The sequence below is a fragment of the Urocitellus parryii genome, chromosome 1, assembly GCF_045843805.1.
Source record: "Urocitellus parryii isolate mUroPar1 chromosome 1, mUroPar1.hap1, whole genome shotgun sequence".
In the NCBI taxonomy this organism is placed as follows: domain Eukaryota; kingdom Metazoa; phylum Chordata; class Mammalia; order Rodentia; family Sciuridae; genus Urocitellus; species Urocitellus parryii.
Window position 1 is genome coordinate 256717963 of NC_135531.1, and position 27386 is coordinate 256745348.

Consider the following 27386-nt stretch of genomic DNA (forward strand, 5'->3'; position numbering starts at 1 on the left):
AGATTAATAATTCCTAATGAAGTCTTTTTAGGGATAATACTCATGAGATTTGTATTCATATTTCTAAATGAAATTAGATTTTTTTCCTTCCAAAGGTACATTTCCTGTCTTTCTGCAGGTCTAAATGGACTGGTAGTAGGGGAAGTTACTTGGAAGTTACTTAGAATTGTTTGAGTTAGTGTCCTAGGTTCATCAGTTTCTGATCGCTTTCTCTAGCAACATAATTTTCTTAAGCATAATACCAAATCTGACCATATCAAAGAGCTTGGAGTTTTAACCAACATTTTTCTGATGAGATATTTTCTCAGTTACATCTTAAGGAAGTGAGGAATTTTACTGTACATTATATTTAAACAAATAAAAAAATGAACCAATTACCACTATAGTTGAACATGTATGAATCTTAGGGACATAATATAAAATGGAAAAGATGTTTCGTATAATCATACATCCACAAACCTTTCATTTATGTAAACTTCAGAAGTATACAAAATAAATCATGGTTGGAACATAGGTACTTTGGAATCAGTGATAGTGTTCTTTTTTTCTTAAATTACTTGATGAATCTTTTGATGTTTGTAGTACCATGATTCTTTATATCTTACATACCTATTATAAATTTAAAAAATTGATTCTATATTTAATAATATAGTACAAAGTATAGAAAGTCTTCAATTCTTGCTTATTTTAATTAGTAATATCTTTTAATTGTGTATGATCTGGCTATATGAGCCCTTAATTGGCAGGTACAATTTAATAAAACAAATTTTATAAAACAAACCAGGTATGATAGCTTCCTGAGAGGTGTTTGATAGATGTCAAAGGTAGAATAATAGTTTTAGACTTTGTGCTAATTATTTAATATTCATTCTCTTTTATTCATTATACCTCTTTGGTAGGCACTATTTTTTCCTTTTGACAGATGCAGATGCTGAAGTTCAGAAAGATTAAATAATAAATTTGGTCACACAGCTAGTAAGAGGTGGAACCTGCTCTTAGACCTAGGTTTGCTTCTTATTTTGCTATTCCAGTGGGCTGTGGGGACAGAGAGTAAAGTTTTAGAACTCATATTTCCCAAATCATTTCCATCTTATATATATGTGATTTGGGAAGTTATCATGTAAGTCACTTATCCAACCAATTTTATTATTTTATTGTTATTTTGGGGGGGCTGTATTTGGGATTGAACTCAGGGGCACATGGCCACTGAATCACATCCCCAGCCCTATTTTTATATTTTATTTAGAGGCAGGGTTGTACTAAATTGCTTAGCTTCTCGCTATTGCTGAGGCTGGCTTTGAACTCACAGTCCTCCTGTCTCAGCCTCCTGAGTTGCTGGGATTACTGGCATGCACCACCGTGTTTGGCTATTGGTGTTCTTAATGTTTGGTATACTTAAAAAACTTTATCATTCTTTTGACATTTGATATGATAATCACACAGTTTTCACCTTAATCCAAGCAAGCGCAAAAGTGACCCATAATCCCCCAATTTCAGGGGAAGAGATTTAATTTGCTTTTAAATGTTAAAGCATCTCATTGGAATTGGGTTTGCCTTTTACTGTTCCAAGCGATCTCAATATTTTCCTATTTTCTTTATAGTTTGATTCATCCAGACTCCTCCAACACTGCTCTGTCAACAAGACTTGTATCTGTTCAGGAGGATGCTGGGAAATCCCCCGCTCGAAATAGGTAAATGCTAAATGGAAACACTGTATTCTGTGTCTGTTTTTTATTTCCTGTCATGGTAATAACAACAAGCATTAAAAAAGGTGATTGCTTGTTATAATCCCAGTTCTAAAAGCTGAATTAAACTATCATTTTCTTTTTGTTGGTCAGCTCTTGCTTTCATTCTTTGAGTAGCTCTTTCCAGTATTCATCAATGGCTTAAGATATTGGGACCTACACCATCCTCTGTCTTCTAGTTTAGTAAAAAGACCTGAAGGATGTGAGAGAATGATGTGAGAGAACGAAACCTTGTGGACCTTTTGTATAAGAGTGTACCAAGAAAACAAGAATGACAAGTTCCCAGCAACTAATAAGAAACAATCCTGTGAGTCTGAAGTAGATCAGTTTTACAGTTAATTGTCAGGACTTTTACTCTGAATGAGATGGGGAGAGTGTTTTTTTCTTGAATTTTTAATTGTTTTAAAAAACTTTCAAACTTGCAGAAGATTTGCAAGAATAAGAAAATAAATATCCATATATTCATTAAGATTTACTTATTTATGTTTTTGCCTATTCTGTCATTTTACACATGCACATACATTTTTTTCCTGAACCATTTGAGAGTATGTTTCACACATTGTTATCTTTTATTTCTTTAGTTCATCAGATTTATTTTACATGGTAGTTTTAGGCTGATAACAAAATTGAGGAGAAAGTACAGAGGCCCTTTTCCATTGTTCTCCATATGCTCAACCCTTCACTACTGTGAATATCTGGGACATTGGTGGTATATTTATTATAGTATATTTATTATAGAACCTACACTGACACATTATCATTCAAAGTCTGTAGTTTCCATTAGGGTCTACTGGTATTGTAGGTTGTATGGATTTGGACAAATGCAAAATGACATGTATCTACCATTGTAGTATACAGAGTAGTAGTTTCACTGCCTTAAAAATCTGCTGTGTTTTGTCTGTTCATCTGTCCCTCTAACCCATAATAATCATTGATTTTTTAAATTGTCTCCGTAGTTTTCCTTTTTACCAGAATTATATACACTGAATGTATGTAAATTTTTAAGATTGGCTTCTTTCACTTGGTAATGGGCATTAAAGTTTTCACTATATCTTTTATGACTTGATATTTTTAGTGCAGAATAATGTTCCATTGTCCAGTTGTACAGTATCTGTTTACCTACTGAAGGGCATCTTGATTGCTTCCAAGTTTTAGCAATTGAAAGAGTAAGATTACTATAAATACCTGTGTACGAGTAATTTTCACTTTATTCAGATAAATACCAAGGAGCATGATTGCTTGATCATTTGATAAGAACATGATTAATTTTTGTAAGATATTTTCGAACTGTTCTTCAAAGTGTCTATATCATTTTTCATTCCTACCAGGAATGAAATGAGAGTTTCTCTTGCTGCACATGATACCAGCATTGGTGTTTCCAGTGTTTTGGATTTGGGCCAATGTTATAGATGTATATTGGTATCTCATTATTGTTTTAATTTGCCATTTCTTAGTGACATACGATGTTGAACATCTTTTTTATCTGCCTTCTTGTGGTTTGTATATCTTCTTTGGTGAGATGTCAAAATCTTTTGCCCATCTGTAATCAGTTTGTTTATTTTCTCATCGTTGGGTTTTAAAAAATTTTGTTTTGTTTTATTTATTTATTTATTTTTAAAAGAGAGAGTGAGAGAGGAGAGAGAGAGAGAGACAGAGAGAGAGAATTTTTAATATTTATTTTTTAGTTCTCGGCAGACACAACATCTTTGTTGGTATGTGGTGCTGAGGATCGAACCCGGGCCGCACGCATGCCAGACGAGCGCGCTACTGCCTGAGCCACATTCCCAGCCCTGTTTTATTTTTTTTTAATACAGCAAAAAACTTTATTGTTTTTTAATTCTCATTGTTAATTAAAAAAAAATTTTTTTTGGCATTACTCACATTGAACATTGACTCCTGAGGTGCCTTCCTGCTGAGTTATATCATCAGCCCCCATGCCCACTGTTTTTCCATTCTTTATTTTGAGACAGTCTCACTAACGTGTGATCCTCCTGCCTCAGCCTCCTGTGTTGGTGGAATTAGAGGCATGTACTACCACACCTAGCATATTGTTGTGTTTTAGATAATAGTCCTTTATCAGATGTGTCTTTTGCAAATATTCTCTCCCAGTGTATGGCTTGTCTTTTCATTTTCTTGACATTGTCTTTTGCAGAGCAGAAGAATTTAATGAAGTCCAGATGATCAATTATTTCTTTCATGCACTGTGATTTGAGTGTCATATTTTTAAACTCATTATCATATCCAGGATCATCTAGATTTTCTGTTATGTTATTTTCTAGGAGTTTTGCCTTTTACAATTATGTCTGTGATCCATTTTGGGTTAATTTGTGAAGGGTATCAGTTCTTTTCTAGATTTATTTTTTTTTTAATATGTGGATGGACAGTTGAGTTTTCAGATTGGAAACTTATTTGAAAAGATTAATTGCTCCTTTGTATTACTTTTATTCCTTTGTCAAAGGTCAGTTGACAATTTATGTGAGTCTATTCCTGGGCTCTTTTATGTTTTGTTGACGTATTTGGCTATTCTTTTACCAATACCATGCCTTGATTATTGTGACTTTATAGTAAATCTTAAAGTCAGGTTGTATCAGTTCCCCAACTTTTTCTCCTTTTATAGTGTGTTGAGTATTTGGGGTGTTTTGCTGCCTCTTATATTCTTTAGAGTTACTTTTTTGATGTCTACAAAGTGACTTGCTGGTTTTTGATTGGTATTGCAATGAATCAGATCAAGTTTGGAGAAACTGACATCTTGACAATATTGAGTTTTCCTATTCATGAAATATCTATTTATTCTTTATTTTATTCATGTGTTGTAGTTTTCCTCATTTAGATCTCATACAAGTTTTGTTAAATATTCTTGCACTGATAATTCCAACATTTGTGCCGTACCCAATTTTTTCTCATATTTGTTCTATATCTCCAAACTGTTTTTTTTTTTTTGCCTTTTAGTATGCCTTCTGGGTTGGTAACTAGACATGATGTAGTAGGTGAAAGAAACTGCAGTAAATAGGCCTTTCTTTAGTCATGTAATGATAAGGCATGGATGAGGGGAAGTATCTTCAGACTCCTTTGGTTAAGTCTCAGTTTTTTGGTGAGCCTGTGCCATGGGACTATAAACTTTTTAAGTACTTCCCTATCCCTCTGTCCTTGTCCCCCCTCCTTTGCCCTCCTTAGGTGGGACAGGATGGTTGGAAGAGGCTAGAGTTGTGTATTTCTCTTCCCCCACATGGTTGGTTTAGAGGGGGCTGGTATTAGGTATTTCTCTTCCCCTGGGGAGGGGGGAGTGTTTAGCTCTGCTGTTTTACTAAGTTAGGCTCTAATAAAATAGTTTCTTCTCGGGGAAGGCCTTATTAAAAAGATCTGGCATATTCAAAATTGTATTTTTTTTCCTCCCTGCTGGTGGGGAGCTGGAGGGCCTTTTTCTTTGACATTCACCACGAGGACCTGGTAGCACTCCTGAAAATGAAACTCACAAATACATGCCCCACTCCCCAATACTTGGCCCACCTAGAGTTTTCAGGCTTATTCACACTGAGCTATCTGTAATTTGTCAATTATAGTTCAGGTTTTTCTACCTAAAATGAGTTGTTTTTCAGGGAGGTTTCTACTTGTGAGTTTCTGCTCCAGTAAATTGTTATTCTCTGTACGCACCTGTCTCATTCTTATGATAGGAGTAGCAGTTTGTCCTGTGATCTCATTTGTCTGACAGATCTATGAAGAATTGCTGACTTTTCAGTTTTTTTAGCCTTTTGGTTGTTGGGACAGAGTAAAAATTTCTAAGATTCTTACATGTCAGGCCAGAAACAGGAAGTCTTATTTTTTACTTATTAATATTTAATTGTGTTCCCTTAGAACAAAAAATTAAGGTCCCTTACATAATCATGTATAAATTCTGGAAATTATAATGGTAAGAAATTTCTGTCATCTGATGTGTTGTATGTATTCTGTTTTTATCAATGTTCCTAATAATGATCTTTGTATACATTTTGAGTATAGACATAATGACATTTGCTAGTCAATTGAATGTAGGCCACAACAGGAAGAGAATTCAAAGATGACTCAGGTTTTTGACTTGAGCAATTGCAGTCGCCATTAATTGAGATGGAGGAAGACAGGGAGTAACAGTTTGATTTTATTTATTTATTTTGGTACTGGGGATTGAACCCAGGGGTGCTTTATCACTGAGCTACATTCCTAGCCCTTTTTATTTTGAGACATGGTCTCACTAAATTGCTGAGGCTGACCTTGGACTTGTGATCTTTCTGCCTTAGCCTCTGGAGTTGCTGGAATTATAGGCATGTGCCACAATGCCTGACTAACAGTTCTGACTAACAGGTGTCAAGCTGAATTAGACACCTTCTAGAGATCCAAGGAAGATGTCAAATAGACAGTTGGATATATGAGTCCAGAATTTAGGGAAGAGGTACAGCCTGGAAATATAAACTTGGGTGTCATTATTATGTGAATGGTATTTAAGGTTATAAACCTGGATGGGGATCGTCAGCAGAGTGAGTGTGAAAAGAGGAGACAGGACCAAGGACTGAGGTTGGGGAAGTTAAGAGGACCCAATAAAGAAGGAGATGGAGAGGCTGACCAGGACAGGTGTGTTTGCCTTACTAGACAAGAGAAGAAAGGTTTTCAAGGAATTAAAATGCTGAAATGTTAAGTAAGATGAGTTAAAGCATACTAGGTAATTTCAGTGGGTTGGTTGGGGTTTAAAATAGGATGGAGGAATAATTGGAAATGGGAGTTTTGCTATAAAGAGAAGGAAGGAAATACAGCAGAGGGATGTGGAAAGTTTTTAAAAAATAAGATAAATTGTAGTATTCCTGTGGGCATGTACTCAAAGAGATGGCTGTGTTTACAATATATCTTCATGTGTTTTGAAGTAATTCTAAGATTGATGAAGGTCTTTAGGAGAGATGTAATTTATTCAATGAATGGCAGCCCTTATGCTTATAATTTTCATCAGCATTCTCACCACTAGCATATTCATTAGCGCTTTTGACAACAAAATTAACCAATTTGCTTTTTTCTTACTGCCACTGTAATAATATACATGCAGGATGGTTAGAACATTAGACAAAGCAGAATGCATGAACTAATGCTCCAACTGGAAAAGAGATTTTAATTGAGTAAGACATAGTGGCAATCTTTGAACTAAAAGAATATGCCAAGAAATGAATAGCTGATTATTTTTAAAAATATTGCTTAAAGGTTATTTGATATATTAATCATTAATAGTGACTTTCTGCTAAATCTCTGAATAATTTCTTAAATTATTTAAAAATATTTTTAAATCTTTATATTGGAAAGAAGATAGTTTTCATTTGAGACCTAGTTTCTTTTTTTGGTGGGGGGAGGGTTCCAGGAATTGTACTCAGGGGCACTAAACCACTAAGTCACATTCCAGCCCTATTTTTTGTATTTTATTTGGAGACAGGGTCTACACTGAGTTGTTTAGCACCTCACTTTTTTCTGAGGCTGGCTTTGAACTCACAATCCTCCTGTCTCAGCCTCCTGAGCTGCTGGGATTACAGGAGTGTGCCACTGTACCCAGCTGAAACCTAATTTTGAATGGCAGCCCTCATGCTTATTAGCTGAGTTGCCCTAAAATTAACTAAAGCTCTGATTCTGGCTTTCATTATCTATAACAAGGAACTATAAATACCTACTCTACAGAATACAGTGAGGATTAAATAAGGTGTGTGTGTGTGTGTGTGTGTGTGTGTGTTTTGCCCTAATGAATGGGTTACATAGTATCTAACACAGAGATGCTTCTGCCTTTTATCCTTTGTTTGGAAGCTAAAATTTGGTTTCATTTTTCCTAGGTAGAAGCAAAGTAAATTTTTAGCTACATAATTTTTTTTTTTAAATAGCTTGCTTGATGCTGTTGATAATACACTTATAAATCATTTAAGGGTATGTATAAGTACTTTTGTCATCAGAAGAAACAAATATTCACTAGTTTTTTTAACTGATGAAGTGAAAATTTAATAATAACGGGACAATATTTTAAATGTAGGTCTGCTAATAAGAAAAGAGGAATTCTTTTTTTGAATATAACATTTCACTTAGTTGGGGTTCAGAATTGGTGTTCCTTGAGCTGTACAAAAACAGGATGGATTTGACCTGTGAACCATAATTTTTTCTTCCTGATTTATAATATTATTTCTACGTTTAGTTACCATTTTTTATATTTCTCTATAAAACCCCCTAATTTTTAATATTTTTAACAAGTGTTTATATCTACTTCCTTTGAAATATTACTGATATATAACTATAATTATTTTTCTGTAATATTTCCATAATTACTTTCTACTTTCTTTTAAACTTACTTCTAAATGATTTTAGACTCACATAGAAATTGCACAGATAGTACAATTTCTGAGTATCCTTCACCTAGTTTTTCCCAATAATGACATTGTACATAATCATCATAACTACTTTTAAAAGTGCCTTTGAGAGCTTGTTTGGAGGTTCTAGGAGGGCAATGCAGCTACTAATATACCCTTGACTGAAGAACAGTCCTCCACTATTGGAGAAGGTCATCCTCTTCAATTGAGCACACAGTGGGGAGGACATACAAGAAGTGGTGAGCGAATAAGGGGGCATCCACCTAGGCAGCCAAATCAACTGAATCAGCTCTGGCAATCAATGGGTTAACAGATGTCACAGCTGGATTGTCCTCACACTCATAAATGAGATGGCATCAAACTAAAAAGCTTCTTCACAGCAAAGGAAACAATCAAGAGCATGAAGAGGGAGCGTATAGAATGGGAGAAAATCTTTGTCACTTGCACCTCAGGGTGTTAATTTCCAGGATATACAAAGAATTCAAAAAAACTTAATACCAAAAAATCAAATAACCCAATTAATAAATGGGCAAAAAACCGAATAGACATTTCACAGAAGAAGAAATATGAATGGTCAACAAATATATGAAAAAAATGTTTAACATCTCTAGCACATTAAAACTACACTGAGAATACAGTAAACTCCAGGAAGAATGGCAGTTATCAAGAATTCAAGTAACAATGAATGTTGACAAGGGTGTGGGAAAAGGATATACTCACACATTGATGGTGGGACTGCAAATTGGTGCACACACTCTGGAAAGCAGTGTGAAGATTCCTTAGAAATGGAACCATCATTTGACCCAGTTATTCCACTCCTTGGTTTATACCCAAAGGACTTAAAATCAGCATACTATAGTGACGCAGCTACATTAATGTTTATAGAAGCACAGTTCACAATAGCTAAGTTATGGAGCCGACCTATGTGCTCTTCAACAGATCAATGGATAAAGAAAATATGATACATGTACATAATGGAATATTACTCAGCCATAAAGAAGAATGACTTTATGACATTTGCCAGTAAATAGATTCATCTGGTCACTATCATGCTAATTGAAATAACCCATTCCCCCAAACCAAAGTTCTTTGATATGTGGACCATAAGCCACAACAGGGAGAGAGTAGGGGAAGAATAGAATTTCATTGGATTAGACAAAGGGGAATGAAGGATAGGAAAAAGAAAGACAGTGGAATGAATCTGACATAACTTTATTGTATACATATATGACCATACCACAGTGAATCTCACATCATGTACATCCATAAGAATGGGGTCCTAATTAGAACAAGATATATTCCATGCTTGTATAATTATATCAATATAAATTCTATTGTCTTGTATACATAACTAAAAAGAATCAATAAAGAAATGAAATTGCCCTTAACATTGGCAAGTAAGCATTTATTTAAATATGAATGTTTACTGTATTCTATTTATAGATGAATTTACAACTGCTATTTTACTTTTTGTTTGTTTGTTTGTTTCCAGATCAGCCAGCATTACTAACCTGTCATTGGATAGATCTGGTTCTCCTATGGTACCTTCATATGAGACATCTGTCAGTCCCCAGGCTAACCGAACATATATTAGGACAGAGACCACTGAGGATGAACGCAAAATTCTTCTGGTACTAGTACACTGTCTTTGACCCATTGCTAGTTTTGATCATAAGGATGTCTATTTCATTGATTTTTTTTTTAAAGAAACATAAATGAAATAGCATATCAGTTAAACAGAAATGATTAGCTTAACTTTTTACTCAGATCACCTGAGAAACTGGTCAGTATTCTTTCTCTACTTACTGCATTAATTTTTTTTTTACCCCTTTCTTCTGGCAAGATCAGAATTCAGTTTCCTACATAATATAAGAGAGCTTAACTCTTAGGTTCCAGCTTGCTGTTTAAAATTTGAAGCATTATTTTTTTTAAACTTTTTTTTAATAGAGAGAATTTTTTTTTAATATTTATTTTTCAGTTTTCGGTGGACACAACATCTTTTATTTTTATGTGGTGCTGAGGATTGAACCCAGCGCCCTGCACATGCCAGGTGAGCGCGTTACCGCTTGAGCCACATCCCCAGCCCCCTGAAACAAGTTTCTTATACACATGGAGAAGCCTTTGAGACAGTTTATTCAGTTTATGTGAGATAATATTTAGTTTCTTCCATTTGCTTATATATAAAATCATGTGTTCGATCCACAGAGTGATTCAAAGAAATGAAAGATATGGCTTCTATCCTCAACTTTTAATTCAGGAGGTAGAAATCAAATCAATAGAAAGGTTTTTAATGGTAAAATAAATACATATATGTCTTAATACTAAAAAGAGCATCACGAATGATATAAGATTTAAAAAATTGATCATTAATTAGGGTGTCAGAAAAGGTATTGAGCTCTATGTTTTGAAGGACGAAATGGATTTGGATAAGTAGTAAAGAAAGTGAATCTTATATATAGATGTAAGGAAAGGTATAGAGATAAGAATAAGCATGGCATTTCCTTGGAATAAAGTAGGATTTATTAATTGGGAGAAAATTTAAGTTGGAGAGTGTGGGCATTGAGAGTGGAGTTATTTGGGACTACCCAGTGAAAGGCAATGAATTTGGTCACTCAAGTTTAGATTTGAACCTGAGTTGCTGAGCAATGGATAGTTTTTTTTTTTTTTTTGAAGATTTATCTAGCAGTTGGGTGGTGCTGAAAAGGGTGGAATGAATATGGTGGAATAAAGGCTACCAGGAACAGTTACCTTAGATTATTGTGATTTGCCTATTGTCACATCTTCTACAGTTATCCAGTTTCCAAAAAAGAAGAATATATTTTGTACTTAACTAGGAGATGGATAATATGTGCCATTGATCCAAAAATATAGTACTTGGGATCATTGATTTTTAAGAGAAAAGTCATGCTTGGAATTAGATGAACTGAGTTCAAGTTGTTCCTCATGTATGCGTCATTTATATTAAATCATATAAATTAGTTGCTCTAAATTGGTGAGGCCAATTTGGAAAGCAGTATGGAGATTCCTAGGAAAGCTGGGAATGGATCCACCATTTGACCCAGCTATCGCTCTTCTCGGACTATTCCCTGAGGATCTTAAAAGAGCGTACTATAGGGATACTGCCACATCAATCATCATAGCGGGCACAATTCACAATAGCTAGACTGTGGAACCAACCTAGATGCCCTTCAATAGATGAATGGATAAAAAAAAGTGGCATTTATACACAATGGAGTATTACACAGCACTAAAAAATGACAAAATCATAGAATTTGCAGGGAAATGGATGGCATTAGAGCAGATTATGCTAAGCGAAGCTAGCCAATCCTTAAAAAACAAATGCCAAATGTCTTCTTTGATATAAAGAGAGCAACTAAGAACAGAACAGGGAGGAAGAGCATGAGGAAAAGATTAACATTAAACAAAGACGAGTGGGGGGAGAGAAAGGGAGAGAGAAGGGAAAGCATATGGAAATGGTAGGAGACCCTCAATGTTACACAAAATTACATATAAGAGGTTGTGAGGGGAAAGGGGGAGGGAAACAAGGGAGAGAATTGAACAACAGCAGATGAGGTAGAGAGGGATGATGGGAGGGGAGGGGAGGGGAGGGGGGATAGTAGGGGATAGGAAAGGTAGCAGAATACAACAGTCACTAATATGCCATTATGTAAAAATGTGAGTGTGTAACCGATGTGATTCTGCAATTTGTATTTGGAGTAAAAATGGGAGTTCATAACCTAATTGAGTCAAATGTATGAAAGATGATATATTATGAGCTTTGTAATGTTTTGAACAACCAATAAAAAAAAAGAATCTTTAAAAAAAATTAGTTGCTCTAAAGAAATGCAAATCAAAGTTCCTTTTATGAATGTGAAAATCACAGGAAAGCATCTGTACAGGTAAATAGCATTCTTATGAGTAACACTTGCTCTCAATTTATTGCAGGACAGTGTTCAGTTAAAGGACCTGTGGAAAAAAATCTGCCATCACAGTAGTGGAATGGAGTTTCAGGATCACCGGTACTGGCTGAGAACCCATCCCAATTGCATTGTAGGAAAGGAATTGGTTAACTGGCTAATCCGAAATGGACATATTGCTACCAGGTATTGTGATCTTAAGAAAGAGGTTTTGATATTATTTGTTAATTTATTTTAAATGAGGACACATATTTGAAGATATAGGGATAACATTTCTTTGTAGATTCCTTTTTTTTTAATGTATTTGATGGTTTGGGGGAACTAATTAGTCAACCTTCCTTCCATCTGGTTTTCACCAGTAGAGAATAGTTGGAAGGAGCCAAATATGGGGGGGGGGTGTCAAAGTTTATCTTATTAAAAGTAGAAGCATCTGGTAATTCCTCAAACTTAGAACTCTGTAGTAAAGCAAGATTGGAGAACGTAGCTAGATTCTAAGGTTAAAAGATTCTTCTGTTACTCTTTTCCAATCTAGACATTATAACCTGTGTTGAGAATTGGATTTATAAGCCATGTCTGGAGGATCACAAATCAAAAGAATAACAGAAAGGGCCTAAAACCTTTCAAACTAACAAACACATTCCCGTAGGTTTTACAACTTGCTCAGATGAGCTGCTTCTCCTCTTATGAGAAGAAACAAATGTTTAAATAAGTAAAGAGAGAAATAACTTTAAACAGGGAAGAACTGGATTCCAATTTTTTGCTATACCTCTTTAGTTTTGTGCCTTTAGTAAAATTATTCAATCTTTTTATGACTTAAGTCCTTTAGTTCCAACATGGGAGAAATATTTTGGTCCTGTGAATACACTTTGGGAAAGAAATAAATGTTGATTAAGTGCTTTATAAACTGAAATGCCCCATAATAAAATGTGTTGAGTATGTTTCTTTCATACACAGAACACACATACATACATTTTATATCTATATCTGTAATATTTACTGTTTTTTCATCAAGACTGTAAGTTCTTTGTAGGAGGCATGCTGTTTTTAGCATGTTTTTACTCTTCCATTAAGGAGAGGGGTGTGTGCATGCATTGAGTATTTCCTGTAATTAAAATAAGGTTTTTAGGACTGCGTTACCATAGGTTCTCATCCTTTACTATGGTATCTAGAGGAATTTTTTAATTTGCATCCAGTCTCCCCAGTCTCTTGTTTTATTCCTTATCTGTCCAAGGATAATTTGAAATTCGAACTCTGAACTGGAAAAAAAAAGATTATGTCTTATACTATAAAATTATTCTGACTGACTTTTAAAATATTTCATGTTTCTTGCTCTTAATTCAGGGCACAAGCTATTGCAATTGGACAAGCAATGGTTGATGGACGTTGGCTGGATTGTGTTAGTCATCATGACCAGCTTTTCAGGGATGAGTATGCACTCTACAGACCACTGCAGGTAATCTTCATTTTTTTACTTCTAATGAGAATGTAACAAGCTTGTTTTGAAGTCTTTCTTCATCAGTGAGAATAAAAAGTAATTGAATTAACCAAAGAAACTTTTTTTCTAATAGATTTTCCTTGCTGTTTGAGGAAAGTTACAACTTTTTTTTTTTGTATTGAGCTATACCACTAGTCCCAATGCTGTTTTTTCCTTTTTAAATATCTTTTTTTTTTTTTTAAAGTAAGGTAGTAATGATGAAAACCTGCTATTAGGATTAAATACTTTATTTGGTGTGGTTTTGCTTAAACTTGGCTTAGTTTTATAGTTAACTTATAGTTTATTTGTCATTTAATAGCTTTCAGTTTTACTGTTTATGTTTTTATAACTAAAAGTTGCATGTATAACAAAATGATTGAAAAATGGAAAGTAAATAGAAATGGATTTTGACTCTTTAGTACTATTAAACTGTGCACTGATGATAAAATAATATCTTTCTAATTCAAGGGAAATGAAAATTACTTAAAGATAGAAAATTTAAAAAATATTTATATAACCATATATGTATATTTATATATATAAAGTACATACACACACTAAATATATATGTTGTGTGTGTGTGTGTGTGTATGTTTACTAAATAACTTTAAAAAAATTTTTTTTGAGGTATTAGTGATTAAACGCATGTCCTGACCCCTGCCAGGCAAGTGTTCTACCATTGAGGCACATCCCTAGCACCTAAAATGAGAAACTCAGTAGTTAGAAATGACCCTGAAGACTGGTGTATATTTGTTAAAGTATGACAGTTATTTTTTCAGGATGTGACCCAGAGTTTGTTCAGGGTTAGACTAGATGCTGTGTAGTCTTTTCTGATAACTAAAGGATGACATAAAACCCTGTAAAAATCTATATCAAAGAAATATTGTGTTTGTAACATGCTAACCTAAGACTTCTAGTTAATTAAAATTACAGTTTTAACAATGGAATTGCCTGTATGATAATATTTTATAGCTTAGTTCTTGTTAATTTGTTTATTTTTCTAAATAAATTTACTCAGTTATGTTTATAAAAATATTGGGTACAATTTATTTGTTGTGTGATACCCCCAACATCGTTGACATTGAGGATCAGTTGCTTGGATCCTGTCTTGATACTTTCAGAGTACAGAATTTTCTGAGACACCTTCTCCGGACAGTGACTCCGTGAACTCTGTGGAAGGACACTCTGAGCCATCCTGGTTTAAAGACATAAAGTTTGATGACAGCGACACAGAACAGATAGCTGAAGAAGGTGACGATAATTTGGCTAGTGAGTTTTACTTTCTAACATTTTAGTTTTTATGGATCATTATGTGTGTATGATAAAATGAGTGCCTTATTTATTTCGTTGAAAAAAAATCTGCTTTAAAAGTTATGGCTTCAACCAGATGTAAACATCTAGTAGCAATCCTTGTCTTAGATACAGTATTTTCTTGAGATACTAACTTGTTAGGCAACTGATGTTTTCAGATTTTACCATAGTCTATAGTTTGCAGCAGCTTAAAAATAACTCTGAGCAAATAATATCATAGCAGATAACTTTCTCACCTCTTCCCTATGATATCAGACTTTCTTTCTGCAGAACCTCCAATATACTTATTCATTTTAAAAATTGATTTTATATTTAACTGTTCAAATTTTATTAAGTCTACACAGAAGTACATGAAAATACTGTATCCATTTTGGTATTGCACATTGGGCTTGTATATTAAAAAACATTTTTCTCCTTTCCTCCAATACCCTGATAAAACCCATTTTTACTCCCCTCCTCTCCCTATATTTCTTTCCCCTCCCCAACACTAAAAGATTCTGCCAGTCCTAGCAAGCGCACCTCAGTCAGCAGTTTCCAGTCCACAGTGGACAGTGACTCAGCCGCGTCTATCAGCCTGAACGTGGAGCTGGACAACGTGAACTTCCATATCAAGAAGCCCTCCAAGTACCCACATGTGCCCCCTCACCCTGCTGACCAAAAAGGTAGGAGGTAGTCACCATCTGGAATCCAAATAGGCTGGAGAGCTGGGCTCTCATGCCAGCTTGTCCTTCTGGCTTCCTCTGTTCCAGTATGGCTGAGGGGATTTGATGTGGGTTTTGTTTCACCCTTTCTCATTTTCCCCACACCTCCTCCCTACACCGTTTTGGTTGGTTCTTTTTGTTTCTTGTTTTCTCCCTCAGTATCACCATGCCCAGTTTAAAGCTTGTAGTCTTTTAAAAGGACCTACATCTGACTGCTCTTCCCATAATGTGCAACTTCCAAGGTGGCATTTCTTTGCATTTATAACATGGATGTTCTGCTCTATTCTTTTCTCTTTCTTTGTTTAACATTTTAAAGCCTATTCACCTATGCTATTTTATAATAACATATTTATTTAAACCTGTTCAGATGATTGAATTAAATTGGGGGAAATTATTCACACATTTAAAACATCTTTCTACTGGAGTTTAAAAGGCCTATTATACATATAGTATATTTACTAAAAAATTCTTCTCTAATAAAAAGTGAATTAATTTGTTATTTTTAGTTATGTTGATATTAGTCTACTTATTTAATAATAATAATAATGGCCATATCCAAATTGCATTTGATGTAAAAGGAAAAATTAGATAAATCATTTTTAAAATCTAAGATAGCAGTATATAAAAAATAAAATGCCTTTAAAAAAAATGGATGGTGAGATTTACATTATTGGATATAATCAAAACCAATTTAAATTATAGCCCTAACATGGCATTATGTAAAAGTACATAAATGAAAACAAATGAATGGTTAAATGAATAATTATGGGAGTTTATTATGTCATAATAACTGAAAAGTCATTATTATAAAGTATTTTATTGTATGATTTTACCTGAAGTTTGAATTTTAAACATTTAGTTTTCTCAGGTCAGATTGTCTCTGAACTTAGATCTGGACTGCTTTCCTAATTCTTTGTTCCTCTCTGTTTTGAGCTTAAAAAAAAAATGTAACAAATGGGAAGATTTTGAACTTAAATATCTATATTAAAATAATTTGAAAGAAATTTACATTTCTAAACCAAATTTCTCTTAATTGTCAATGTAAGTTATTATCAAGCTGTGGTAGAATGTCTTTAAGAGTTAAAATAATAAGATGTGTTTTATTTAAAAATAAGAAATTTAGAGAGTGTGGGATAGGAGAAGATTTGACTAGCAAGGAGCATAAGTAAGGTATACATCTTTATGGAAACCCTCAAAACAGAAATTGGATGAATGATGGAGAAAATTTGGGTGTGTATGAAAGGACAATGAAGCAGACATGACACTTTTGTGAGAATTAACTGTCACCTGGAGGATATTATGATGCTTTTGAGTATTAATTTACAGATGTGGATCAGAGGCAGAATGTACCATGACAGAGGACATCTGTTCTGGACATATGTATTGGCAGTTTCATTTCACTAAAAGCAGAATATAAAATACATTTGTGACTTGCTGATGCTTTTACCTCTTGGAAAGTTAAGAAAGTTTTGAAAATCTTGAAGAAAGTGATCTATCATCATACAATTCATAATGGCAAGGGGGACACTACTGAGCATAGTCACACGTGTATTTTAGGAAACCTAACTTAAGAGTGTTGAGAGGGGAATGGATCAGGAGGTTCCAATAATGCCTTTTTTTTACAGCACAACCTCACATTTTTCAGGGAGAATAAAAAGGGAAGCACCTGAAGTTGAAAAAGCCATCATACTCCTCTGAAACTTCTTTGATCTCAAACCTTTAAAAAAGTTGTGAGTGGCAATGTTCTTATGATAATGAATCTAAAAGAGGGACCAGCACTCTTAAGGAAAATGACAGGATAGCAGGAGTCTAGATGGCACTAAAGATTGAGATGTCACTAAAGGTTGGAGAAAAGGCCAAGGATATCTGAGAAAAGATATTGCCATAGCAAGAAAGAAAAATTAGACAGGTTATTTAGGGAAGTCAGTATAATATTGAAAGAAACTTTTCCTTTTCTCTGTCAAGATTTATCTTGTCAGGAAAGAACACATGGTTAAGGGGAAAGCAAAGCCCAAGAGAGAGAAGAGATAGAAAATGTCCTGCTATTTTCAGTGAGTCTGTTGCCAGGTTTAGGCAGACCACATGCAAGATTGTTGAAAGAATTTGGGTCTGAGGTCATGGAGCCAGAGATGATTATTTTGTAAGAATTGTGTAAGGTAATATAGAATCTAGATGACTATTGATAGATGAGTTACATTTTTTAAGGTGGTTTCTTGATGTGGTATTGGGAGTTGGAAAAATTGTAGGAAAATTTAGTGAATTGGGTGTACTGTAATATTTAGAAAAGGATTGTGGTAAAGGGCAGCTGCATTGGTTTACTAAAATAAGTCATTTTGAAAACAACCCCATTTTCATCTTATGTTAATATGAGGTCATTAGATAAGGAGAATATCATATATACGATTTTATATGATGTTAGGCATTTGATGGTTCTCAAAAACATTTTAGACAATAATGAATTTTGCACTAGAAATCTGTTAAAGAGGTAGTTGAAGGAGGTGATCATATTTATTATTTAAAGTACCGGTTTTGGAGCTTTTCAAAATTGTAAATTGACAAATTATAATTGTATGTGTTTATGGGGTACAGAGAGATGTTAATAACATGTATACAATGTAAGTCAAGTTAATTAACATATTTGTCAACTCATTTATTTATCATTTTTTGTGGTGTGAACTCTTGAAATTTACTATCTTCTCAATTTTGAAATGTTCAATACACTGTTATTATATTATAGTTATTATAGTCATCATTCTGTGTAATAGATCTCAAAAAATTATTCCCCTGGCTAACTGAAACTTTATATTCTTTAACCACTATCTTCTTTACACCCTAGAATTTCATATTCACCATTGTACTATGGAATTTTTGTATGAGAAACACACAAATAGCATGGTGTGTTTGGGAATGTAGGAGCTCAGCAGTGCCACAATTAATATTAGTATATTAATTTATAGCTTATTTTAATGGTTGGACAAAATGTTAAAAGGGCAATTAATAATTTGATAGCAGCAGGAAAGGGATAATCCTAAATTATACTATAGGGCTTTGTCAATTTATATTTACTGTTGTTCAGTACTTATTTTAAGTTTACACTATGATGGGATTGCAGAAGTGTGCCTCTGTGTCCTTCTTTTCTTACTATTTTTTAAAATACTAAGAATTATTCTTTTTCCATTTACTTTATGAAGTTGAAATGTGATAAAAATATTTTGTTCTTTGTTGTTAAAATGATCCTATCAGAAAGTAAAGATTCCTAAAGTGAGCTGGTAATGGTAGTGCATACTTGTAATCTTACCTACTGGGAAGGCTGACACAGGAAAATCTCAAGTTTGAGGCCAGCCTGGGCAACTTAGTGAGACTCTGTATTAAAACAAAATAAAAAGAGTTAGAGATATATATCTCAGTGGTAGATATATATATATCTATCTATCTATCTATCTTAGACTTATCTAGCATATGCAAGGCCCTGGGTTCAGGACCCAGTATGAAAAAAAAAAAAAAAAAGAATATGTGAAAGATTAGAGTTCTTCTGCCTGTTTTCATTCCCTTTAAATAAATACAGGTGGGATTAACTATGTTTGATTTTTTTCATTGGAATTAAAAGCAATGCTCTTTACCAATTATCCTCTATCTTTTATGACTGAGGAAATTTGGGTTTATAAAATATGTTGAGGCCTGGAGTTGTAGCTCAGTGGTAAAGCACTTACCTCGAATGTGTGAGGCCCTGGGTTCAGTCCCCAGCACCACATAAAAATAAACAAATAAAAATAAATATATTGTGTCCATCTACAAAAAAAAAAACCAAAAAAACCAAAAACTTTGAACTATCTGCACTTAAAATATGACATTTGATTTGGTTAATTTTTCACTATTGGTCTTAGAGAATGGTACAATTGAAATGTGTTTTATTATGTGGTGCAAGCAGAATTCTGAGCCATTCTTGGAAAGTTATTGCAAGAATGACCTAGAAAGAAAGAGAAAATAATGGCTTCCTTGAGCCTCCATACAGGAAAACATGGGGGAGAGATTCAGATTAAACATACCATGAAGGAATAGTTGCTCAGATCCAGATGTGGGATATTGCACAAAGACATTTGGCCTGGGTTGCTTAAAAGTTCTTTATCATGGAAAAGAATAAAGGTAGGAGATCTGTTCTAGATTAAAAGAGAATGAGTAAGCATAGGGCCAAATATTATGTATGAACTTTTTTGGTTATATGTTTGAGGATATTTTGGGAACAGTTGGATAAATTTCAATATGGACCAGTTCTGTGATATTAAGGTATTGTCAGGGGCTGAGGATATAGCTCAGTGGCAGAGCCTAACTTGCATGAGGCCCTGGGTTTGATCCTTAGTACCAGAAAAATGAAAAACAGATATTGACAGTTTTCTTAAGTCTGTAATTGGTGGTGTGGCTATAAAGAAGCATGCCCTTATTTTAAAAGGATGCATGTTGAAGTACTGGTAAAATGTGATGTGTGTAATTTTAAATGGTCAAGGAAAAAAGCATATGTATATGTGAAGAGAAAGATATGGCAAGTCCCTAGCAATTGTTGAATGTAGGTGGATGGTATACAATATTTTCTGTATGCTTGAAATTTTTTCATAATAAATGTTTGGGAAAATCCATAATTTCTGGAGTCTCCTTTGTATTTAAGCTTTAGAGTGAAAAATAAAACTTGTAAAAGACTTGTAATACATTAGTTGAACTAACAGAATTTAGCATTATTCATTTCTGCAAGGGAAATATAGAAATAAAGCGTAACATTGTCTTTATTGTATTTGGCATGGTGCACTTGAATTTTCTAAATAAAATATTTTCTCTGCTTCCTGGTTGGGAAGATGATCATAGTGGCTCATAAACATAGTTCCTTTTAAAGCCTATTTGTTTATAAATGAACTTAGAAAAAATTTTGTGGAGTTAAATTGTGTTGTGGCTTGCTTTGCATAGTATACAGAACCCCACTTGAGCTATGCTTGGTCACCCTCCTAGAGGAAAGTTCAAAGGGAAGTAAAGAGTAAGTTTCACTTTAATATTTTTAAAAGCATTCAGCGCCTGTTCAGGAGTTATCTCTTGGCAAATGGCAATGTTGCGTTAGAATTTTTGAAAAACAAAATCTAATTCAAAACTAATTAAAAATCTGATAAGTTATATCTTTATTCATATGAATTTGTTTTATAGTTTATATTCTGCAATTTTAAAAAACCTTACATTGTTTTCTCAGATGGCTTCTCTGGGAACTACCTTGTATATAGACAAAGTCATTATGTATTAAAATACAGTTATATATGAGAAAAGCAATGTAATATTTTAGGCTTATGCAAATTACTAAAGATTTTAGTTTTCATAAACTATTTCAGTTTTGGTATCTGAATATTTACTAAATGATCTGACATTTGAACTGAGGTGAACTGTTTCATGGTTCTGTTGAGTTATTAAGTTTAGTATGAAGTGCAAGTATAAAAAAAATTTTAGTCTGAAGCTTTCTTGAGTTAACAAAGCAGTGATGGGTTTTACATGAGTAATACATTGTTGTGTGTGGGTGTGCTCTCTGTATAATTATGCCGGCCCATTATAGTCATATGTCTTTCCTTCCTCTCTGTTCTCTCCTTCGTATGCAGAGTATTTGATTTCTGACACTGGAGGACAACAGCTCTCAATAAGTGACGCCTTCATCAAAGGTAATTTTATCAACAACTGTCCATGTGATGGTGTTTCTTTTGCTCAGGAGGGTATCCTTAGGGCTTAGCACATTGACTGACAGAGAAGTACTGAAAATATGTTTGATTAGTACTACTAACACAGTTTTAATGTGTATAATGGCTTTGAGAATGTTGAAAGACAAGAATATAAATTTAGATTTGGTTTGAGAGAAGGATCTGAAAAGTAATTGTTTAAAAACTTTTAAAAAGAATTTGAATTTTATTCTTTTAAAGGCATGGATAGTGTCTTACATCATGAATACAGTATTAAATATTGATATACATATCATCAGGGATTGTTAGCTTTATCAAAAAGCCTATAGGCAGATTTCATCCATTTGAGGATGCTGCTTTCCCATGTAGAGTTGGGAAAAGAAATAGACAAAAGAGGCTAAAGAACTAATTTTGCTGATCAGTTTCTTGGGGAGAACAGGAATACAGAAGAATATAAGCCTATTATTACCCATTCCTTATTTAGCTTACTGTAAAGTAAGAACATACCCAGTTAGTTCACAATACTTCTTAGTTTAGGTCTTGAATATGGGAGAAGTTCCCTTCCTAGTGTCTTTTTGGCTTCTGGAGTTTCGGATAAAAGAGAAGGTAGGGCAAGTTAGTGCAAGGGAACTGATCACTTGGCAATCCTTCTAAATTCACTTCTAAGCATCTGGTTCAACTGGAAGTTTATAGACTGGCAGTTTATATGATTGAAATGTGCAGGTCTTGTACCTCCTACATCATGCACACATACTTTATGTAATGACTGTTGGACTGTTTAGTGGAAGTTTTTTGCTGGATTGGTATGCTTTAAAAGGGAAAGGATTAGAGGATTTTTCTAAGCATTACCTATCTCCTTTCTTTCCATTTATTTAGTCACTTCAGTTATTTAGAGTAAGCATCTTTTCTGCAAAACATTTATTATCTGTTGAATTTGTCTTGATTCATTTTTACCCTTTAAAATATTTTAATGATTTTATAAAACTTTGTATAATTTGCTATGTATCATGTTTTAATATTTCTTTGTAGTTTATTTTCAGGTCTATCTTGTTAACAAGTTTCTTTAAAAGTCTCTGCTAATATTGAAAAAGAAACACCATAAAGGATTGTCTATATAGATTTCTACATTGTCACCTTCTGTTTTGGGATATCTGAGTTGAGCTTCTTTCTTGAAAGTTCAGTATCCCCACTATTATATATTATTCTGTCAGTATTCATATTTCAGTTGAATGCAGTCAGTTTGTAATTTTATAGGGGAAATTAGCATACACAACTCTCTCTCTCTCTTTTGTGGTGCTGGAAATCAAACCCAGGGTCTTGCACATGCTAGACACGTGCTCTACCACTGAGCTATACACTGTCAATCTCTGCTTCTATATTTTTAATGTATTTATATATGTACATATGTTTATTATTACATATATTTTATATAATTTATGTATTTATTTTACATCTTTGCCCTTTCATACTTGTATTTTATATTGGCTAACTTAAAAAAATTTCAAAAGAAAAGTTGGTAATTTCTAAATATGTGAGTAGATGGCATAAAACATGGCAATAAAATACTGACTTCATATTTTATATTTACTTAGAATCCTTATTTAATCGTCGGGTGGAGGAAAAATCCAAAGAGTTGCCTTTCACACCTTTGGGCTGGCATCATAACAACCTGGAGCTCCTAAGGGAGGAGAATGGGGAAAAACAAGCTATGGAGAGATTGCTGTAAGGCAGAGAGCTTTTAAATTTTAAATGTCCATTTTTATGTTCAATGACTTAGGCATATGTGTAGTTCCTCTTCCTTATAAAGCAAAAAATACAAAGATTACTTAGAAAATAAAGCCTATTCTGATTTCTGATGAAATATCTTATTAAAAAGGGACTTGTCTGTTCACATTTGAATTTATGTAGTGAAATTTCATTTTAGCAAATTAATGGGGAATGTTAGTTGGATTTATTCACAAATTTTATTTATGTACAAAATCATTAAGGTAAAGATACACCGAGAAAATATAAATTGACCTAGAAGATTCATCTGTGAGGTGTAATTGAAATGTTTATTCCGTTGTAGACTGCTTGTATATTTAGAATTATGTGTTTGGTTATATTAACTATGCACACTTCTTTCTTCTGACATTTTCATAGTTCAGCTAATCATAACCACATGATGGCACTACTCCAGCAGTTGCTCCATAGTGACTCATTGTCACCATCTTGGAGGGACATCATTGTGTCACTGGTCTGCCAGGTTGTTCAGACAGTTCGACCTGATGTCAAGAACCAGGATGATGATATGGATATTCGTCAATTTGTACACATTAAAAAGGTGAGCTCTGCTAATACTCTGCCTATGCTAGGAATCAGTGAGGCAGGCCTGGTAGCATTTGTGTCTTAATGGAAATGTAAAAAGAGTCATTACCCTGAGGGTTGCTGAGTGTGGGAAGTTTGGTGTCTGCTCTGTTAGCAGTGCACTTAGGAGTCATGAGGGCCACTCAGAGGAAGTGAGAGGTGGACAGAAGGTGTGAGTTGGGTGGATAATCCCCCAAAATAGTTTCTCCTTTCTTGCTTCCTCTTCTTAAGAAAGAAATCAGTTATGAGAAAATCTTGTTTCAGATTACTGTCACCATTCTGAGGAAAATAGTGGGTAATTAATTTAATTAGATAGTAATGGAATACTTTGTATTTTGTACTATGATATTTAATAGTTTTAATTGCCAAAGCAACTAATTTATTCAATCAGTGAGTATGTTAGAGTACCAGCACTATATAAGAAAATTGGGAGTAGGATAATAATCATGCTGAGATGCCATTAATCATTGGTTGATAGGAAGATTTATATCCTGGAATTTCTTGTCTTTATTTGGATGTATAGTAGAAAATGTTAGCACCATCTGGCTGGATACTAAGGATTTATCACTTAAGTTTATTGTTTTTGTTTTAATTTTAATTATTCCATCAGATCCCAGGTGGAAAGAAATTTGATTCTGTGGTTGTCAATGGCTTTGTTTGTACCAAGAACATTGCACATAAAAAGGTAATGTGATTTAGTTCAACAGTGAAATTCAGTGAACTATGGCTCTGTGCTCTGTTAACTAGTCTTTCTGAAACATGGAAAAAAAGGAGAATAAGACATTGAGGGGCAACTAGTAATGTTTGTCACAGGGGTGAAAGTTTGGAGGTTTCTTGGAAGGTCCCTGTTTTAGTCAGCCTTTTCGCTGCTCTGACTAAAGGACCCAACTAGAACAACTGTAGAGGAGGAAAAGTTTATTTTAGGGCTCTCAGTTTCAGAGGTCTTAGTCCATAGAAGACTGCTCCATTCCTGGGAGGGGGCGGCTCCAGGTGAGGCAGGACATCATGGCATAAGAGTGTGGCAGAGGGAAACAGCTCATGATTTGATCAGGAAGCAGAGAGAGAATCCATTTGCAATATACAAATATATAACCCATAGTCACACCCCCAGTGTGACTCCAGTTCCTCCAGCCATATCCCACCTGCCCCTAGCCACTATTCAGTTAATCCCATCAGGGATTAATTCACTGATTAGTTTAATGTTATAACCTAATCAGATCTCCTCCAAACCTTCTTGCATTGTCTCACATGTGAGCTTTTGGGGGACACCTCATATCCAAACCATAACAGTCCCCCAGAGTTGATGATGAATAAACTGGAATTTGGATAATAGGCATTCACCAGATGGAAGAAGGAGGCTCAGGCTTCCATATAGGAAGGTTTCAGGTTTCCCTAGGGATACTAAAATCTGAGGGTGCTCAAACCTCTCATGTAAAATGGTGTAGTATTTGCATACTTTGAATTATCTCTGTATTACTTATAATAGCTAGTACAATGTAAACACTAGATTAATAGTTGCTGTACTGTATATTTAGGGAATAGTGACAAGAAAAAAAATCTGCATATTTAGTTAGGTACAATCCTCCTGCCCATGAATATTTTCTGTCTATGATTGGTTGAATCCATGGATGTGGACCTCGTAGATACAGAGGGCTTCAACTGTAAGGCATTTTACCTCTAGAGAATTGTTAGTGATCAAAGATAAGTAAAAGTTGCCTGAATTCAGTATTATTTTTCAGCAGTGGTCCAAAGTTAGTATTTACATACAGACACTTATTAAAGCGGCACATTACCTTTTAAAGTAGTGCTTTAAATCAGATTAAGTGGGGTTTTTTGGTGGTGGTTATTGAATTAAGAGGTCAGTGTGTCATGCTGTTTTCAGGAACTGAAGAAAACCATGTGTAACTGTGGTAGAAATGTATGCATGGGTGACCAACTTGTCCTACTGACCATATTTAGAGAATCTTTAATTTGCTAAAAGAACCTTGAATATAGTTCCCCAGCTAGTGAGTCACTGTTCTCAGTACTGTTTGCCAGTTTGGGGTCTCTAAGATGGGTCAGTCTGAAATCTTGATTAGAGAACTCAGTCCCTTTTGCCTGTGACTTTAGTTGCAAGGTTGGCCAGACTCTGTTTTTGGACATGTTTGAAGACTTTCTCTATGAACTTCATGTTACCCAGTTCAGTTTGCCAACTTGTGATTGTTTAGAAATTTATTCCATTATAAATGCTCAGGAGGCATTTTAATTCTTTTCTTCCTTTTCTATGTTGAATTAAATATGCTTTCAAATTTGCTGATCTCTTTGAGTTTTTAAGATAGCCTATCTGTAAGACCCATTCCTACCTCTTCTTACAACATTAGGGGGAAAAAAGTTAGATTATAGAGGAATGGATTCAATTAGTGTTTCAAAAGAGTAAATTTTTAAAGAAGTTTTCATTGATCAGAAAAGATTACTTGTTTTTAAAAAAATGAAAGAATAACCCAGAAGAATTAAATTAATACTGATGTAATGAGATATTTTAAATTAGCAGGAATTAGGAACCATGTGAACTTAATTATTAAAGAAGGTCTGTAAAGTGCAAACCTTTAACAGCTTTAACAGTCTGTTCTTTTTTTCTAGATGAATTCTTGTATTAAAAACCCCAAGATTCTTCTGTTAAAGTGTTCCATTGAGTATCTCTACAGAGAAGAAACTAAGTTTACTTGCATTGATCCTATTGTGCTTCAGGTAAGCACTCACTACTGAAAGTGGTAATTAGAAGGAATGGCTATGTACAATGATGCTTATCTCAATTATTTTGAAAGGAAACTTGTTGCTCTTGTTTTATTTAAAATTTAGTTATAGAAGACACTTCTATGAATTAAACTTTACAAATAGCTTACCAAAATCTCTGTCACTCATTATTTTTAAAGCTTCAGAGTGTTAAAGGAAAATGTACATGACTGGGAATTTATGGAAGAAAAAATGAAAATCCAAATATTGCTTTCCCTGGACCATTGATTTACTGAGAGAGTTTCACCAACTTTTCAGATCTCTAAAAGACTTTCCAGTTTGTAATACAGTCACTTTTACTAAAACACATTTCTAGAACATAGCTTGTACGTCGTTAGAAACTTGGGGAATAGTGTCAGATGGAAGCTGCTGATTCTGGGGCTGTTCCTAAGTATGGGGTTCCAGAATAGTGGAGTAAGATTATAGCCCTCATTTTGGCTGCCACATAAGCAAGAAGTCTCTCAGCTCTATTTTAAGAAATTGAAAGTGAGCATCTGTTGGCAGGACTCTCTCCCCAGCGAGGTGCACCTTCCAGCTCTGGGTAGCTTCTTGGTAGCTCTGCTGCTCTGAGCTCCATTTCCATTTGTACTGCTATAGTTTTGTGCATTTAAAATTTCTTTTGAGGCAGCCTCCAGCCATGCTGAACAATGTACCTGGTCTTTCCAAGTTCTCTGTTAAGGTTCCAGTTAGTGATTTTGTTATTGCTGTTGCATAGGTTTTAAGTCTTCTGCCCCAACTCTTTTCTCCCATAAATACTATTGTAGTTTGTGGTCATTCAAAATGGAAAGTTTTTACCAATGTAAATATAATACTACAGGGAAACATTTATATTCAATTCAAGAAACATAGGAAAAGCATTTCTTAAAAATTCATAGATAATCACATTTTTCCAGGAGTCATAGGAACAATCACTTTTGTTCTAATTTCATAGGTATCACAGAAAAAGTGAGGAAGTAAGTTGTGGTCAAAGGCACAGTGCTTTTATTTTTTTATTTATTTTTATGGCGATTGATTAAATACAAGGCACTTAACCACTGAGCCACAACCCCAGCCCTTTTGTACATT

General features: G+C 34.2%; 1 protein-coding gene across 1 annotated transcript in view; it reads left to right on the forward strand.

Annotated features, from left to right (window-relative positions):
* Positions 1-27386, forward strand: part of Pikfyve (phosphoinositide kinase, FYVE-type zinc finger containing) — an 80610-nt gene that overhangs the window by 18493 nt on the left and 34731 nt on the right. The window contains exons 8-18 of the mRNA XM_077803415.1: positions 1602-1691; positions 9594-9732; positions 12047-12204; positions 13360-13471; positions 14614-14761; positions 15298-15465; positions 21129-21188; positions 22796-22925; positions 23346-23526; positions 24160-24234; positions 26169-26276. Of these exons, the coding sequence (XP_077659541.1) occupies positions 1602-1691; positions 9594-9732; positions 12047-12204; positions 13360-13471; positions 14614-14761; positions 15298-15465; positions 21129-21188; positions 22796-22925; positions 23346-23526; positions 24160-24234; positions 26169-26276 (1369 nt within the window). The remainder of the gene's footprint in view (positions 1-1601; positions 1692-9593; positions 9733-12046; positions 12205-13359; positions 13472-14613; positions 14762-15297; positions 15466-21128; positions 21189-22795; positions 22926-23345; positions 23527-24159; positions 24235-26168; positions 26277-27386) is intronic.